The sequence below is a fragment of the Panthera onca genome, chromosome D4, assembly GCF_046562875.1.
Source record: "Panthera onca isolate mPanOnc1 chromosome D4, mPanOnc1 haplotype 2, whole genome shotgun sequence".
NCBI lineage: Eukaryota > Metazoa > Chordata > Mammalia > Carnivora > Felidae > Panthera > Panthera onca.
The window spans coordinates 33,386,701-33,402,956 of record NC_138351.1 but is presented as its reverse complement, the minus strand read 5'-3'; the positions used below and the strand labels follow the sequence as shown (position 1 = coordinate 33,402,956).

General features: G+C 37.8%; 1 protein-coding gene across 18 annotated transcripts in view; it reads right to left on the bottom strand.

The window, feature by feature from the left end:
• The window catches only part of KDM4C (lysine demethylase 4C), a 435,403-nt gene that overhangs the window by 183,895 nt on the left and 235,252 nt on the right, over window positions 1–16,256 (bottom strand). For all 18 annotated transcript variants that reach the window (XM_078436862.2, XM_078436854.2, XM_078436853.2 and 15 more), the window contains 3 exons: window positions 12,450–12,643; window positions 9,476–9,714; window positions 6,521–6,834 (listed from right to left, as the gene is read on the bottom strand). In XM_078436862.2, coding sequence (XP_078292988.1) covers window positions 6,521–6,834; window positions 9,476–9,714; window positions 12,450–12,643 — 747 coding nt within the window. The remainder of the gene's footprint in view (window positions 1–6,520; window positions 6,835–9,475; window positions 9,715–12,449; window positions 12,644–16,256) is intronic.

Below are 16,256 nucleotides of genomic sequence, written 5' to 3'. Positions count from 1 at the left end.
GGCCAAGCAGAGCCCCCGAGTCTGGCTGGCAAAAGCGGAAGGGCCAGACGGACTGTGTTCTGACAGCCAGCGCGACTTAGCCTCTGGGAGTTCATAAGTTAACAGCTCTGCTCGGAAAGTGGGAAGGCTGGAAGACGAAGGGAGGGAGAGTTGCTGAGACCCCAGACAACAAAGCTCAGTTTGGTGGGGAACAAAGGCGCGTGCCAGCACCATCTCCCTCGCCCATCCCCCAGCCAAAATCCCAAAGGGAACCAGTTCCTGCCAGGGAACTTGCTTGCTCCGCGCAAACACCCAACGCTGTGCTTCTGCGGAGCCACCCCTCCGGCAGCGGATCTGACTCCCTCCCGCTGCCACAGGGCCCCTCCTGAAGTGGATCACCTAAGGAGAAGCGAGCTAAGCCTGCCCCTCCTACCCCTGTGCACCTGGCCTACCCACCCCAGCTAATACACCAGATCCCAGCACCACAAGCCTGGCAGTGTGCAAGTAGCCCAGACAGGCCACACCACCCCACAGTGAATCCTGCCCCTAGGAGAGGGGAAGAGAAGGCACACACCAGTCTGACTGTGGCCCCAGGGGTGGGCAGGGGGCAGACATCAGGTCTGACTGCGGCCCCGCCCACCAACTCCAGTTATACACCACAGCACAGGGAAGGTGCCCTGCAGGTCCTCACCACTCCAGGGACTACCCAAAATGACCAAAGGGAAGAATTCCCCTCAGAAGAATCTCCAGGAAATAACAACAGCTAATGAACTGATCAAAAAGGATTTAAATAATATAACAGAAAGTGCATTTAGAATAATAGTCATAAAATTAATTGCTGGGCTTGAAAACAGTATAGAGGACAGCAGAGAATCTCTTGCTACAGAGATCAAGGGACTAAGAAACAGTCACGAGGAGCTGAAAAACGCTTTAAACGAAATGCAAAACAAAATAGAAACAACGATGGCTCGGATTGAAGAGGCAGAGGAGAGAATAGGTGAACTAGAAGATAAAATTATGGAAAAAGAGGAAGCTGAGAGAAAGAGAGATAAAAAAAATCCAGGAGTATGAGGGGAAAATTAGAGAACTAAGTGATACACTAAAAAGAAATAATATATGCATAATTGGTATCCCAGAGGAGGAAGAGAGAGGGAAAGGTGCTGAAGGGGTACTTGAAGAAATAATAGCTGAGAACTTCCCTGAACTGGGGAAGGAAAAAGGCATTGAAATCCAAGAGGCACAGAGAACTCCCTTCAGATGTAACTTGAATCGATCTTCTGCACGACATATCATAGTGAAACTGGCAAAATACAAGGATAAAGAGAAAATTCTGAAAGCAGCAAGGGATAAACGTGCCCTCACATATAAAGGGAGACCTATAAGACTCGTGACTGATCTCTCTTTTGAAACTTGGCAGGCCAGAAAGGATTGGCACGATATCTTCAGTGTGCTAAACAGAAAAAATATGCAGCCGAGAATCCTTTATCCAGCAAGTCTGTCATTTAGAATAGAAGGAGAGATAAAGGTCTTCCCAAACAAACAAAAACTGAAGGAATTTGTCACCACGAAACCAGCCCTACAAGAGATCCTAAGGGGGATCCTGTGAGACAAAGTACCAGAGACATCACTACAAGCATAAAACATACAGACATCACAATGACTCTAAACCCGTATCTTTCTATAATAACACTGAATGTAAATGGATTAAATGCGCCAACCAAAAGACATAGGGTATCAGAATGGATAAAAAACCAAGACCCATCTATTTGCTGTCTACAAGAGACTCATTTTAGATCTGAGGACACCTTTAGATTCAGAGTGAGGGGATGGAGAACTATTTATCATGCTACTGGAAGCCAAAAGAAAGCTGGAGTAGCCATACTTATATCAGACAAACTAGACTTTAAATTAAAGGCTGTAACAAGAGATGAAGAAGGGCATTATACAATAATTACAGGGTCTATCCATCAGGAAGAGCTAACAATTATAAATGTCTATGCGCCGAATACCGGAGCCCCCAAATATATAAAACAATTACTCATAAACATAAGCAACCTTATTTATATGAATGTGGTAATTGCAGGGGACTTTAACACCCCACTTACAGAAATGGATAGATCATCTAGACACACAGTCAATAAAGAAACAAGGGCCCTGAATGATACATTGGATCAGATGGACTTGACAGATATATTTAGAACTCTGCATCCCAAAGCAACAGAATATACTTTCTTCGCAAGTGCACATGGAACATTCTCCAAGATAGATCATATACTGGGTCACAAAACAGCCCTTCATAAGTATACAAGAATTGAAATTATACCATGCATACTTTCAGACCACAATGCTATGAAGCTTGAAATCAACCACAGGAAAAAGTCTGGAAAACCTCCAAAAGCATGGAAGTTAAAGAACACCCTACTAAAGAATGAGTGGGTCAACCAGGCAATTAGAGAAGAAATTAAAAAATATATGGAAACAAACGAAAATGAAAATACAACAATCCAAACGTTTTGGGATGCAGCGAAGGCAGTCCTGAGAGGAAAACACATTGCAATCCAGGCCTATCTCAAGAAACAAGAAAAATCCCAAATACAAAATCTAACAGCACACCTAAAGGAAATAGAAGCAGAACAGCAAAGGCAGCCTAAACCCAGCAGAAGAAGATAAATAATAAAGATCAGAGCAGAAATAAACAATATGGAATCGAAAAAAACTGTAGAGCAGATCAACGAAACCAAGAGTTGGTTTTTTGAAAAAATAAACAAAATTGACAAACCTCTAGCCAGGCTTCTCAAAAAGAAAAGGGAGATGACCCAAATAGATAAAATCATGAATGAAAATGGAATTATTACAACCAATCCCTCAGAGATACAAACAATTATCAGGGAATACTATGAAAAATTATATGCCAACAAATTGGACAACCTGGACGAAATGGACAAATTCCTAAACACCCACACGCTTCCAAAACTCAATCAGGAGGAAATAGAAAGCTTGAACAGACCCATAACCAGCGAAGAAATTGAATCAGTCATCAAAAATCTCCCAACAAATAAGAGTCCAGGACCAGATGGCTTCCCAGGGGAGTTCTACCAGACGTTTAAAGCAGAGATAATACCTACCCTTCTCAAGCTATTCCAAGAAATAGAAAGGGAAGGAAAACTTCCAGACTCATTCTATGAAGCCAGTATTACTTTGATTCCTAAACCAGACAGAGACCCAGTAAAAAAAGAGAACTACAGACCAATATCCCTGATGAATATGGGTGCAAAAATTCTCAATAAGATACTAGCAAATCGAATTCAACAGCATATAAAAAGAATTATTCTCCATGATCAAGTGGGATTCATTCCTGGGATGCAGGCCTGGTTCAACATTCGCAAATCAATCAACGAGATACATCACATTAATAAAAAAAAAAGAGAAGAACCATATGATCCTGTCAATCGATGCAGAAAAGGCCTTTGACAAAATCCAGCACCCTTTCTTAATAAAAACCCTTGAGAAATCTGGAATAGAAGGAACATACTTAAAGATCATAAAAGCCACTTATGAAAAGCCCACAGCTAACATCATCCTCAATGGGGAAAAACTGAGAGCTTTTTCCCTGAGATCAGGAACACGACAGGGATGCCCACTCTCACCACTGTTGTTTAACATAGTGTTGGAAGTTGTAGCATCAGCAATCAGACAACAAAAGGAAATCAAAGGCATCAAAATTGGCAAAGATGAAGTCAAGCTTTCGCTTTTTGCAGATGACATGATATTATACATGGAAAATCCGATAGACTCCACCAAAAGTCTGCTAGAACTGATACATGAATTCAGCAAAGTTGCAGGATACAAAATCAATGTACAGAAATCAGTTGCATTCTTATACACTAACAATGAAGCAACAGAAAGACAAATAAAGAAACTGATCCCATTCACAATTGCACCAAGAAGCATAAAATACCTAGGGATAAATCTAACCAAAGATGTAAAAGATCTGTATGCTGAAAACTATAGAAAGCTTATGAAGGTAATTGAAGAAGATTTAAAGAAATGGAAAGACATTCCCTGCTCATGGATTGGAAGAATAAATATTGTCAAAATGTCAATACTACCCAAAGCTATCTACACATTCAATGCAATCCCAATCAAAATTGCACCAGCATTCTTCTCGAAACTAGAACAAGCCATCCTAAAATTCATATGGAACCACAAAAGGCCCCAAATAGCCAAAGTAATTTTGAAGAGGAAGACCAAAGCAGGAGGCATCACAATCCCAGACTTTAGCCTCTACTACAAAGCTGTCATCATCAAGACAGCATGGTATTGGCACAAAAACAGACACATAGACCAATGGAATAGAATAGAAACCCCAGAACTAGACCCACAAACGTATGGCCAACTCATCTTTGACAAAGCAGGAAAGAACATCCAATGGAAAAAAGACAGTCTCTTTAACAAATGGTGCTGGGAGAACTGGACAGCAACATGCAGAAGGTTGAAACTAGACCACTTTCTCACACCATTCACCAAAATAAACTCAAAATGGATAAAGGACCTGAATGTGAGACAGGAAACCATCAAAACCCTAGAGGAGAAAGCAGGAAAAGACCTCTCTGACCTCAGCCGTAGCAATCTCTTACTCGACACATCCCCAAAGGCAAGGGAATTAAAAGCAAAAGTGAATTACTGGGACCTTATGAAGATAAAAAGCTTCTGCACAGCAAAGGAAACAACCAATAAAACTAAAAGGCAACCAACGGAATGGGAAAAGATATTTGCAAATGACATATAGGACAAAGGGCTAGTATCCAAAATCTATGAAGAGCTCACCAAACTCCACACCCGAAAAACAAATAACCCAGTGAAGAAATGGGCAGAAAACATGAATAGAAACTTCTCTAAAGAAGACATCCGGATGGCCAACAGGCACATGAAAAGATGTTCAACGTCGCTCCTTATCAGGGAAATACAAATCAAAACCACACTCAGGTATCACCTCACGCCAGTCAGAGTGGCCAAAATGAACAAATCAGGAGTCTATAGATGCTGGAGAGGATGTGGAGAAACGGGAACCCTCTTGCACTGTTGGTGGGAATGCAAACTGGTGCAGCCACTCTGGAAAGCAGTGTGGAGGTTCCTCAGAAAATTAAAAATAGACCTACCCTATGACCCAGCAATAGCACTGCTAGGAATTTACCCCAGGGATACAGGAGTACTGACGCATAGGGGCACTTGTACCCCAATGTTTATAGCAGCATCTCAACGATAGCCAAATTATGGAAAGAGCCTAAATGTCCATCAACTGATGAATGGATAAAGAAATTGTGGTTTATATACACAATGGAATACTGTGTGGCAATGGGAAAGAATGAAATATGGCCTTTTGTAGCAACGTGGATGGAACTGGAGAGTGTGATGCTAAGTGAAATAAGCCATACAGAGAAAGACAGATACCATATGGTTTCACTCTTATGTGGATCCTGAGAAACTTAACAGAAACCCATGGGGGAGGGGAAGAAAAAAAAAAAAAAAAGAGGTTAGAGTAGGAGAGAGCCAAAGCATAAGAGACTGTTAAAAACGGAGAACAAACTGAGGGTTGATGGGGGGTGGGAGGGAGGGGAGGGTGGGTGATGGGTATTGAGGAGGGCACCTTTTGGGATGAGCACTGGGTGTTGTATGGAAACCAATTTGTCAATAAATTTCATATATTGAAAAAAAAAAAGAACCTATATCTTAATGGATATAAAAAATAAAATAAAATAAAATAAAATAAAATAAAATAAAATAAAATAAAATAAAATAAAATAAAATAAAATAAAATATATGCAGGAAAAAAAAGCATATAATACAAACACAAAAGAACATATGAAAAACAGGGAGGCCCTAGCAAAGAGTAGCATGGGGTGGCTTGTAATCCAGAGGGGTCTTGAATTTTCCATGAGGCAAAAGGCTTGTTTCTGGCAGTGGGTGGGACCAGAGAGGTCAGCCAGCTCCTAGAATTAGAGCCCAAGAGGAGTCAAGGGAAAGCACAACCAAGCGAGTTAAAAGAGGCTATGGGAAGCCTGGGACCCAGAGGTGGCAAGAGAAGGTCATAGCCCTGCAGGTGAATCATCTCCAGTGTGGTTAATATTACAGGTAAAGGAACCATTACCTGTCAGTATCATTGTGATGTCCTACTATAGTTTTCCAAGAAGGTACTCTTGGGGGAAAATGGGGACACAAGATCTTTCTGTATTATTTCTTATAATTGCATATGAATCTATCCAAAAAAAGTTCAATTTTAGAAAAAGTTAAAGAGAAAGAAAGTTAAGCTACAGCATATAGCCAAAAGCTCCATGCTTCTAAATTATCACCATATGAACCAGAGCTCACAAAAGGCTTACCTTCCAGTCATTGAAGGAAATATGATTAAGACCTGTAAATGTGAAATGTTATTTCCACCCTAAAGCAAGATTTCAATGCACATCATGCTGCTTTCAGAAACTACTCCACTACACAATAAATATAGAAGAAGAAAAAAAAACAAGAAGACATTGCCACATACACCAAGGACATCGAGGCCATTTCTCTCTCCCCTGGGGATCACTGGGATCTCCCCAGGTTCGAGGCCACTCCTGCGGGTCTCCACATCACTCTCTTCTCCCTCTATCAACACACTGTTACTCTCTGCCACTGAGAAGCATGACTCAGGTAACTTTGGCCATGGAAGCTTGGGTGGGTCTGATTCCTTGGATGTCACATGGCCACCAGATATGGAATCATCAGCTTCACTGGGATTTGAAGGTAGAATTACACCATAGGCTTGGTCATCCTTAATTTGTACTTCTTCTGGTATAGATGTGCTTAAGCAACTATTTCCTGAGGAGTGAAACAAAAGACTATTAGTAAATTTTACATTGCATTATTACTATATAGTAATTCTCACCTAAATTTCTGTCTTTCAACTCCCCTCTAAAGTCTCACAGATATGAGTGGGAAATGTCACTAAAGCACCATGGAGCCTTCATAGTTCTCAAGGTGAGATCTTGGAGTTTGGCAAAAGAATATACTTACAGACAAAATAAGAGATTAAAAAGGGGTTATGCTGCAGGCCAATGTCAAAAGTAAGTGCAATAATGATACTTATCCAAAGCAATAGCAACTTGAAATCTTTCTAAAAATAGGAAATATGATGCTAAGAGCTGCTTGCTACTAACGAAACATTCCAGCTCAGAGGATGTATGGAAAGAACACATGCAAGGCTGTGCAGATCCAAAGAAGAAGTATGTCCTACACTAGGTCTTGTATCACACACTGATGGCATGTAAAGGGGAAAGGACATTATGAGCAAGTCTCTTCCACTGCCATCTCTACTTACCCCTCTCTCTCCCTTATAAATATTCATAAGCATCATTTCACATATCACATACTAGCTTTGATGCTTAATCCAGCCACGTTTTGTACTTAAGTGTTCTGCCAGATCTCAAAACCTGGAGGTCAAAATACAAGGAACCATGTAGCAACAGAACTAATAAACCTGGGTGCCCTTGGCCTAAACCACCCAGGGACCCATCAAGTACTTAATTAAATCCAGTGTGATTAAAGACTATGGTAAGGGACTATTAAAAAAATCCATATGTATAGCATAACTGTGTTCTCTGCACTGCTTGCTATTCCTTTCCGCACCTTTTTCACCTTGCAATCTTCTATCCATTCATCACAAATTAATTCAGATATAACCTAGTCCAAGAAACCTTGCCAGGCCAGCCTCTAATCTGTTTGGAGTCTTTCCTTGGTATATCAGCAACACTCTAGGACTTCTTTCTTGTGGTGCTTACCACACTGGATTGTAATTATATGGTTGTCTACCTCTCCAATAAAGTATGAACTCACTACAAGAAAGTCTATGATTTAACCTGTTTAAATACATATATTAAAGGGCAAAGGTAATGAAAATGGCAAAGCAGAAGAAAATCAAATTTGGACGATGATAAGGACTTTTTCTTTTACTCTAAGTGGAAGAAGAGTAAGAAGAAAGAAGGGACAAGACCTCACCTACATTTTTTTAAAGGATCACTATGAGTGCCATATGGAGAAGTAACTAGCATGGATAACTAGGAAGCAATTTCTGCAATAGTCCAGTTAAGAATAACAGTACCACAGGGTTCCTGGGCGTCTCAGTCAGTTGAGTGTCTGACTCTTGATTTCGGCTCAGGTCATGATCCCAGGGTCATGGGATTGAGCTACACATCAGGCTCTGCACTGACAGCACAGAGCCTGCTTAGGATTCTCTGTATCTCTTTCAAAAATAAAAATTTAAAAATTTAAAGAGATAATGTACCTTGAACAAGGAGGAAGCAGGGGTGGGTAACTAGATTTGGGGGAGTCTCACAATTGAAAGACAGAATGGGTGAGAAGTATGAGAAATTACCGATAAGCTCAATTAGTGGGGTGCCTAGGTGGCTCAGTCGGTTAAGTGTCTGACTTTGGCTCAGGTCATGATCTCACAGCTCGTGAGTTCGAGCACTGTGTTGGGCTCTGTGCTGACAGCCTGCTTCAGATTCTGTGTCTCCCCCTCTCTCTGCCCCTCTCCTACTTGTGCTCTGTCTCTCTCCTTCTCCCTCTCTCTCTCTCTCAAAAATAAATAAACATTAAAAAATAATAGTAATAAAAAAATAAGCTCAATTAGTAAAAGGATAAAAACTCAAACAAATATCAAATAGATAAAACATTACAGCAATTTCAGAGAAATACACTATAAAGGGGAAAAAAGCAAAGCAGTTAAGAGGTATAGATGATAACTTTAGTACAGAGAAACAGCCAGGGGGCTTATACCTACTCTTTCACAAAACAAAATGACTTTTGTTATTATTTTTTTTTTTTTTTTTCAACGTTTTTTATTTTTTTTTATTTTTGGGACAGAGAGAGACAGAGCATGAACGGGGGAGGGGCAGAGAGAGAGGGAGACACAGAATCAGAAACAGGCTCCAGGCTCCGAGCCATCAGCCCAGAGCCTGACGCGGGGCTCGAACTCACGGACCGCGAGATCGTGACCTGGCTGAAGTCGGACGCTTAACCGACTGCGCCACCCAGGCGCCCCTTGTTATTATTTTTTAAAAACTTAATCTTCATTTTCTTCTTAAAATTAAGTTGAAAGCTAAGAATCTGCAAAGAATTATCTATAATTGGTTTTTACCATTCCATGTGATTTAAGAGAAGCTTTCCAAAAATGTATTCTATATTGTAAACTGAGTTGCACCCCCACAAAAAAATTTTCATTTTAGAATCTTTTTTTTATTACACCAAATAGGCACTCTGCCTCAGAACTCCATCACACATAGCAGTGATGTTCCTGACTTTTACAACATCATTTGGCCTCCTCATTATTACTCCATAGCTTTAGATGCTCTACTGGTTAAGCTATGTGGAAAAGTAAGATACCAATCCTAGAGCACAGATTTAAGGCATCAGATCAACCACCTCAACACTTACATATGAACATAATTAGCCCGTTTCTCACCTGAGAGTTTGACATTATCCGATGAATTCTGATCTGGCTGCTTCCTGCTAGCAGAAGCCTCTTCTTCTAAAGGAGATTCTGTGTTCCCCATCTTCACTGCTTCTTCTGATTTTTCACTGACCTTGAGGTCTTCTGGGTCTTGGTCAGGGGTGAGGCCCTCCACCCTATCGACTGCAGGTGACACTTCTTCATCCTCCTCATTCTTAAGCCTCTTAGAGTAAGAACCAGTGCACTGGAAACTATTAACAAGAGACACTGTGGTCAGAGCAGAATGTTTGCAGTGGACAGGATAAAACACATACCAATACAAACGTTATTATCACTTACTGAAAGAAGTGAAAAAACTAATAGCTTTTTCATCATTATGCAAAAATAATCTTCACAATTAGTAGATTAGATTTGAAATTGAAATCTTAGTTTTAATAACAATTTACTAAAAGTGAAAATTAAAACAATTGTAAATAATTGATTATTAAATATTATTGGGAAAATGTCATTGCTAACATTTTATAACAATACTAAAAGAAGTCTGAAAATAAAAATAAAGTGAAAAATGATGACATGGGGAAAATAAATCAATGAAGAAAGGAAAAGGAAAAGAGGCGATCTCTATAACCTGCTGTTAAAATCTGAATAGATTATTTACATTCTAAGGTGAACACATCCCTGATTTTTGCATAATTCTGAAGTATGAATGAAAATCATTAAAATTAAATGCCAAATCATCATTAGCTAAAGGAATTAAGACAGGAGATAGGCTAACTATATGTATTTAACATCTTATATCTAACTCTTGTTTTCAGAGCGGATGCCATTTTAATTGTCTTATTCTCATTATTTTCCAGAAAGTCACTTGATGTCTTTGTTGTAGATACCTTTTGTATAAGACACATTTCTGAGGCACTTGAGTGGCTCAGTCATTTAAGCATCTGACTCTTGATTTTGGCTCAGGTCATTATCTCACAGTTCCAGGATATTAAGCCCCAAGTTGGACTCCATGCTGGGCACGGAGCCTGCTTCAGATTCTCTCTCTCTCCCTCTGCCCTTCCCCTGCTCACAGGGCATGCACACACGGGCTCTCTCTCATAAAAAAGACACATTTCCAACACTATCATTTAAGAATAATTACAACTAAAATCTAAGCAACATGTATTTCCATGTCCAAACACACACACACATACACACACACCCCACAACACTATGCACTATAGAAGTCAGAGTGGGCAAGGTTCTGAGATAGAGGGAGTAGCCAAGGATAACCAACATAAATTAGCTTTGACTTCTACTTAATGGTACTGGTATCATCATCATCACTATCATTTTTGTTGAAAACCCATGCATTGGCAACGTGGGAAATTGTCACATCACGAATGGCATAGTACTTGTAAAATAACATGGTTGATCTCTCTTTGAGATTTCAATAAATCATTCTCTGTTTTAAATTTCCTGGAAAGCAGAAAAGTCTAGGATCAAGCCACAAGGCTGTGCATAATCAATGACCCCCTCTAAACATGAGGCTTTCTAACTGGGTGAGCAAAGTCCATTGATTATTTTAACCTACGAAAAGGCATTTCAAATCTGTCCAATGTCATAGATCTATGTTCTCTGTCAACCCAAAAAGGCCACTATAGTTAGTCACTAGAAGACCAGATCATTCACCTAAAGTATTGTGTTTTCTGTCCATTAAAGAACAATTCTCAAGATGTTCTATTGGTGTTTTTTCTGAACTCAGATTGACTATTGCCTCCTCCCACAGGTAGGCTTTTTGGCAATGACTCTCTATATCAGTATTTCCCAAACATTTTTTAGTACAACCAGCCAATTATAAGTTATATATTTTAGATAGTGATACAACACACACGTACACACATGTTCATACATCATGAATTAATACTTACCCTTACCGCAGGGAAGAACTATGATACTTTTTATTCTACTTTACTTCCTAATTTAAAAATGTTGTTCCTAACCTACTAAATAAATTTGAAAACCAACAGTTTGAAAATCACTGCTGTAAACTGCAGGGTAAAATAAGAACACCTGAGTTTTACTTTTGCTACTAATTCTGCACCTCAGGTATATCTCTTATAAAATGCAGAATTGTGACTCCACGTTCTTAAGTTTCTTCCACCCACTACAATTCTAAAATAGCAGAAAATAAATGTCAGAGTAACAAAATAAATACCAGAAGTGTGGGCAAAGATTTAAAATTACATTGTTATTTAGTTAATGGGGAAAAAAAGCTACAAATAAGCTACAGGTCCAAAAACAAGGGATTAAATACATGCAGGCACTAAATATTATGCTGTACCAAATCATTTAATTATATGAAAAAAAAACACACAAAACTGGTAATCAAAGGGTTAACAGAGCATGGCCCCAATATTGGAAAAGTATGTAATATTATATAACAAACACATATGTAAAGGATATCTACCAAATGTTAAAACTTGTTATCTCTGGATTATGATGTTATTGGGTGATTTGGGATTCCTTCACTATTCTTTTTCTTATTTTACAAATATTCCCCAATGCCCAAATATTACTTTTACAATCTGAAAGAAAAACAATGAGTAATATTGGAGAACAAAAGTTTAACATAAACCAAGAAAATATAAGAGCCTGAAAATAAAAGTTGCCTGAGGACCTGAGCAACGTAACACACACCCTATTCAATGGATTTTAAAATAGCAAGATGCCCACCAAAAAGAAATGGCCCTGGCCATCCAGGACTGTTCTATATGCCATGTATAGCATGTCAGGAATATTCACAAACACATTATACCCCCCACTTCCTATATTCTACTTATTACACAGCTTACGAATTATACTTTCCCTCAAATTTTCAGTAAGATATTAAGTAAATTTATGATGAATAAACAGGAAAAAGCAAATAGTTTCTGAGAACATCACATTCAATGACCCATTTTTATTGAGTAGGTATAAGTGGAATGGGGTGGGAAGAAATCATTACCTCCTGGATGCTTTTCTTACTTTCCTCCTCCTCTGCAGCCATGCTTTTACTTCAGGTGTGGATTCTGGAGTAGGCCTTGTATGGTCAATGGTGTATATATCCTTTCCTTGCTTCCAAAGCTGATATCTGTCTGGCTGAAATTTCCTCACAAAAATATCCATTGAAATTTTCACCATGTCTTTCCTGCAGGTGCACTGAAACACAACAGGGATGGAATGCTTTAAACATTTTACTGGCTACATAAAGTCACACCGAGTCATACTTTGTACCATACATGAATACTCACTACATACTTGAGGGTAATGTTTTACATTTTTTAACATTCAGTGAATGATAAATTCAATTTTTTCTGAATGGAGGTGACAACCTCTACATTCACATTTACAAATGAAAAAATAAGATGAGAGAATGCAGTACAGAATTCATCAGGAACTGTGTATCAAGAACAACTAAAAGGAATGAGCACACTTTTGAAAGCATGCCTGCAACAGAACGATTACCCTCTCATCATAAGTATGTATCAATATACTGAATGCTGGAAGGTCTATAAAGTTGAAAACCTAGGTTCCAATGAATAAAAGTAGCCAATTAATGTTTGATTAGAAAAATTCAACCAATGAACTGAGATAAATTTTCTCTGATATACACTTTAATCACATTTATGTTTGTTAATAAATATACTCTCACAAATTAACCAATAATTAGAGCAAAAAAAATGACTTCTCTTCTATGTCCTATCCATAAGACACTCATCACCATCACTTTAAATATATAACTAAGAAAAACAAATAGTATTAAGGGCAGAAATTCAAAGAAAATATTATTTTAAAATTACCAGAACGTTGATTATTGTGAATACATAGTCAGAAGTTCTATCTTATAAAACAAGTTTCTTATAAAGACTTCAAAAGGTTAAACTGTGTCTAGGCCAAGATGCCATGTAACATGGCAGATATCATTCAAATGGTGGTACAGAAGTAGTCTCAAAGATGTAACTAACAGGCCCTGGCAATCCCTGGCAAACATGGCAAGAGCCTGGTTGATTCAACAGCCTTGAAACAATAAGTCTCTCAATATTTTGGTGATAAAATCATCATCTCCATCCAAATTAACTTCAAAGCCTTAATTTTCCAGCCTGTACTAGCCACCCCTAGAGTCCAAATCTTGACAGATACAATGCTTTGAAAGTTCAGGAAACACCCTACAGTCAACCTGCCTAAAATAACTTCTTCAGCTGTAAACAAATATTCTGTAATCAATGATACCATGATTCTTCCATTCTCCTACATTCACAGTCAGCATTTCCTAATCCCTCCCTTCTCCTCTACTGTCATCACCCTGTCATCATCTGCTATTAGACCTTCCTTTTAAATGTCTCCTGAGTAAAGTCCTTATCCAGACTCCTTCCATCTTTACTTGCAGACAATCACCCTAGCAAACAAAACTAATTCATTTCTCTGCCTGCAGTAGCTCCTAGCACCAATTCATTCTTACAGCTACCACTTTAATCCCCCTCACATATCTTGTAATCTTTCATTTCTGAGTTCAACTGTAATCTAACTTCCTCTACCGTTAGAATAAAGTCTAGACTCATAAGTCTGGCATTCAAGGGATGCAAGATTTGACTCTGCCAGGGAGATTTCCAAGTTTCTCTCCCATTGCAAATCAACATAAATACTCCTCTTCAACACAAGGAATTGAAGAGAGCCCAAATGCACCAGACGTTTCCTTCACTCAGTACCTCTGTTCCTACCACAATGCCTTCCTGCTCACTGTTCTGCTATCTGCACTCCCCCCCCACAAAAAAAAAAAAAAAAACTCATCCTAAACACTGTAAGTTGTACCAATTATTCCTCTGAATGCAGTAATGTTTAACTACAACTCTGTTTTATATTATTAGTTAGGAATAGAGAAAGTTCTACAACATTTTGCTATAATTATCTTGGGTTAGAAATATGGAAAATGGAAATCCTGAGAAATTTTAGGATATTTTGGTTTAAAATGCAGTATTTTCACTAAAGGTAGAAATAGAAGTTCAGACTCATCAGCAGAAACTTTCTTATTTTCTTCAAATGTTACTAATACTTGCTTCATGAAGAAAAATAAGGGAGTAAACAATATAGACACTATTCAGTTACGTTAGGGAAGGAGAATTCTGTTTAAATTCATTTTAATTTCCCATACCCCTCTCCCAGAAGTCCTAGATTTTGCAAACATGCAAAAAGATCTACCCCTCAGTTGATTGCTCAACTCACTCCAAAGACAACAGGTAAGTGTTATTTCCAAATTTAAATATTTAGAAATAAACAGGCAAAAAAAATACCCAAAATTATGCAAGGAATAATGTCACAGTCAAAAATAGTAAAATTCAGCAGGACAGAGAAATCTATTCTTGTTACTAGTGACAAATAGTAACACTCATCTAAACCCCAATGAAAATTAAATGAGATTATTTAAGAGAACTTAATACATACCTTTATTAGTAGGAAAGAATAACATTAGCAGTCCCATTTAGAAATAAAGAAACTTGCACATTACATATTGGTACAAAGAGCAATAATCAGTAATAGATAATACTTTTCAAACAAACTATTTGTGATATCAAGTCAAAGTACTAATAAGAATAGCTATTCTTGTTGCTTCTTTTAAGAATATACACATATTGGGGCACCTGGATGGCTCAGTCAGTTAAGCATCTGACTTCGGCTCAGGTCATGATCTCACAGTTTGTGAGTTCAAGCCCCGCATCGGGCTCTGTACTGACAGCTCGGAGCCTGGAGCCTGCTTTGGATTCTGTGTCTCCCTCTCTCTCTGCCCCTCCCCTGCTCATGAAATGTCTCGCACTCTCTCTCTCTTAAAAATAAATATTTAAATACATATGTTTAAATATATAAGCATAAATATATAAATATATAATTTATATAATTTATACTTATAAAATATAAATTATATAAATATAATTTATATGATTATATTATATTTATATTATATTATATATATTATAATAATATAATATATTATATTATATATATTAATATATTATATTTATAATTATATAAATTATATAAATATAATTTATATAATTTATATTTTATAAATATAAATTATATAAATATAAATACACACACACACACACACACACACACACACACTGGCTAAAAATGCAAAGTCCAAATTTAGAGAGAATTGTCAGAAGCTTGTATGCATTGAATTCTTCCATATTTCAGTACCCTAAGACTTATTACAGAGTCATGACTATTTGTTCCTATCTCCCAAAAAGTCAAATTCATGTTAGTATTTATACTAAAAACAACAATCTAACTTAAAGATGAAAACACTTTAAAATTCAACAACTTTCTAAGACAGAAAATATTAATTTAGTTGTTTGAATCTTAAAATTGGAATTTTCACATAACCACAATAAATGATAAAATACTTAACACACCCAAACTGAGGTATTCCTTTAACATATTTTCTTCATGACACACAGGATGGCTAATTAATTATGAAAAAAAATACTTTCATGTGCAAATGTCTGACAAGGAAGGCTTTGAAGGTAGGAAAAAATGTGTGAAATGATTCTGCTTTTCAGTCTATTTATAAAAATTAAATGCTAATTAGGAAGGAACTAAGGAAAGAATGCCTTAAAATAAGAAAAGCCTAGTAGCAACTTGATATGGTTGTTATGATTATGAGGGTGTTAAAAGTTGAATTGTGACCCCCTCAAATAGTATGCTGAAGTGCTCACCCCAAGTATATCAGAATGTGATCCCATTTGGAAACAGGGTTATGGCAGAAGTAATGACT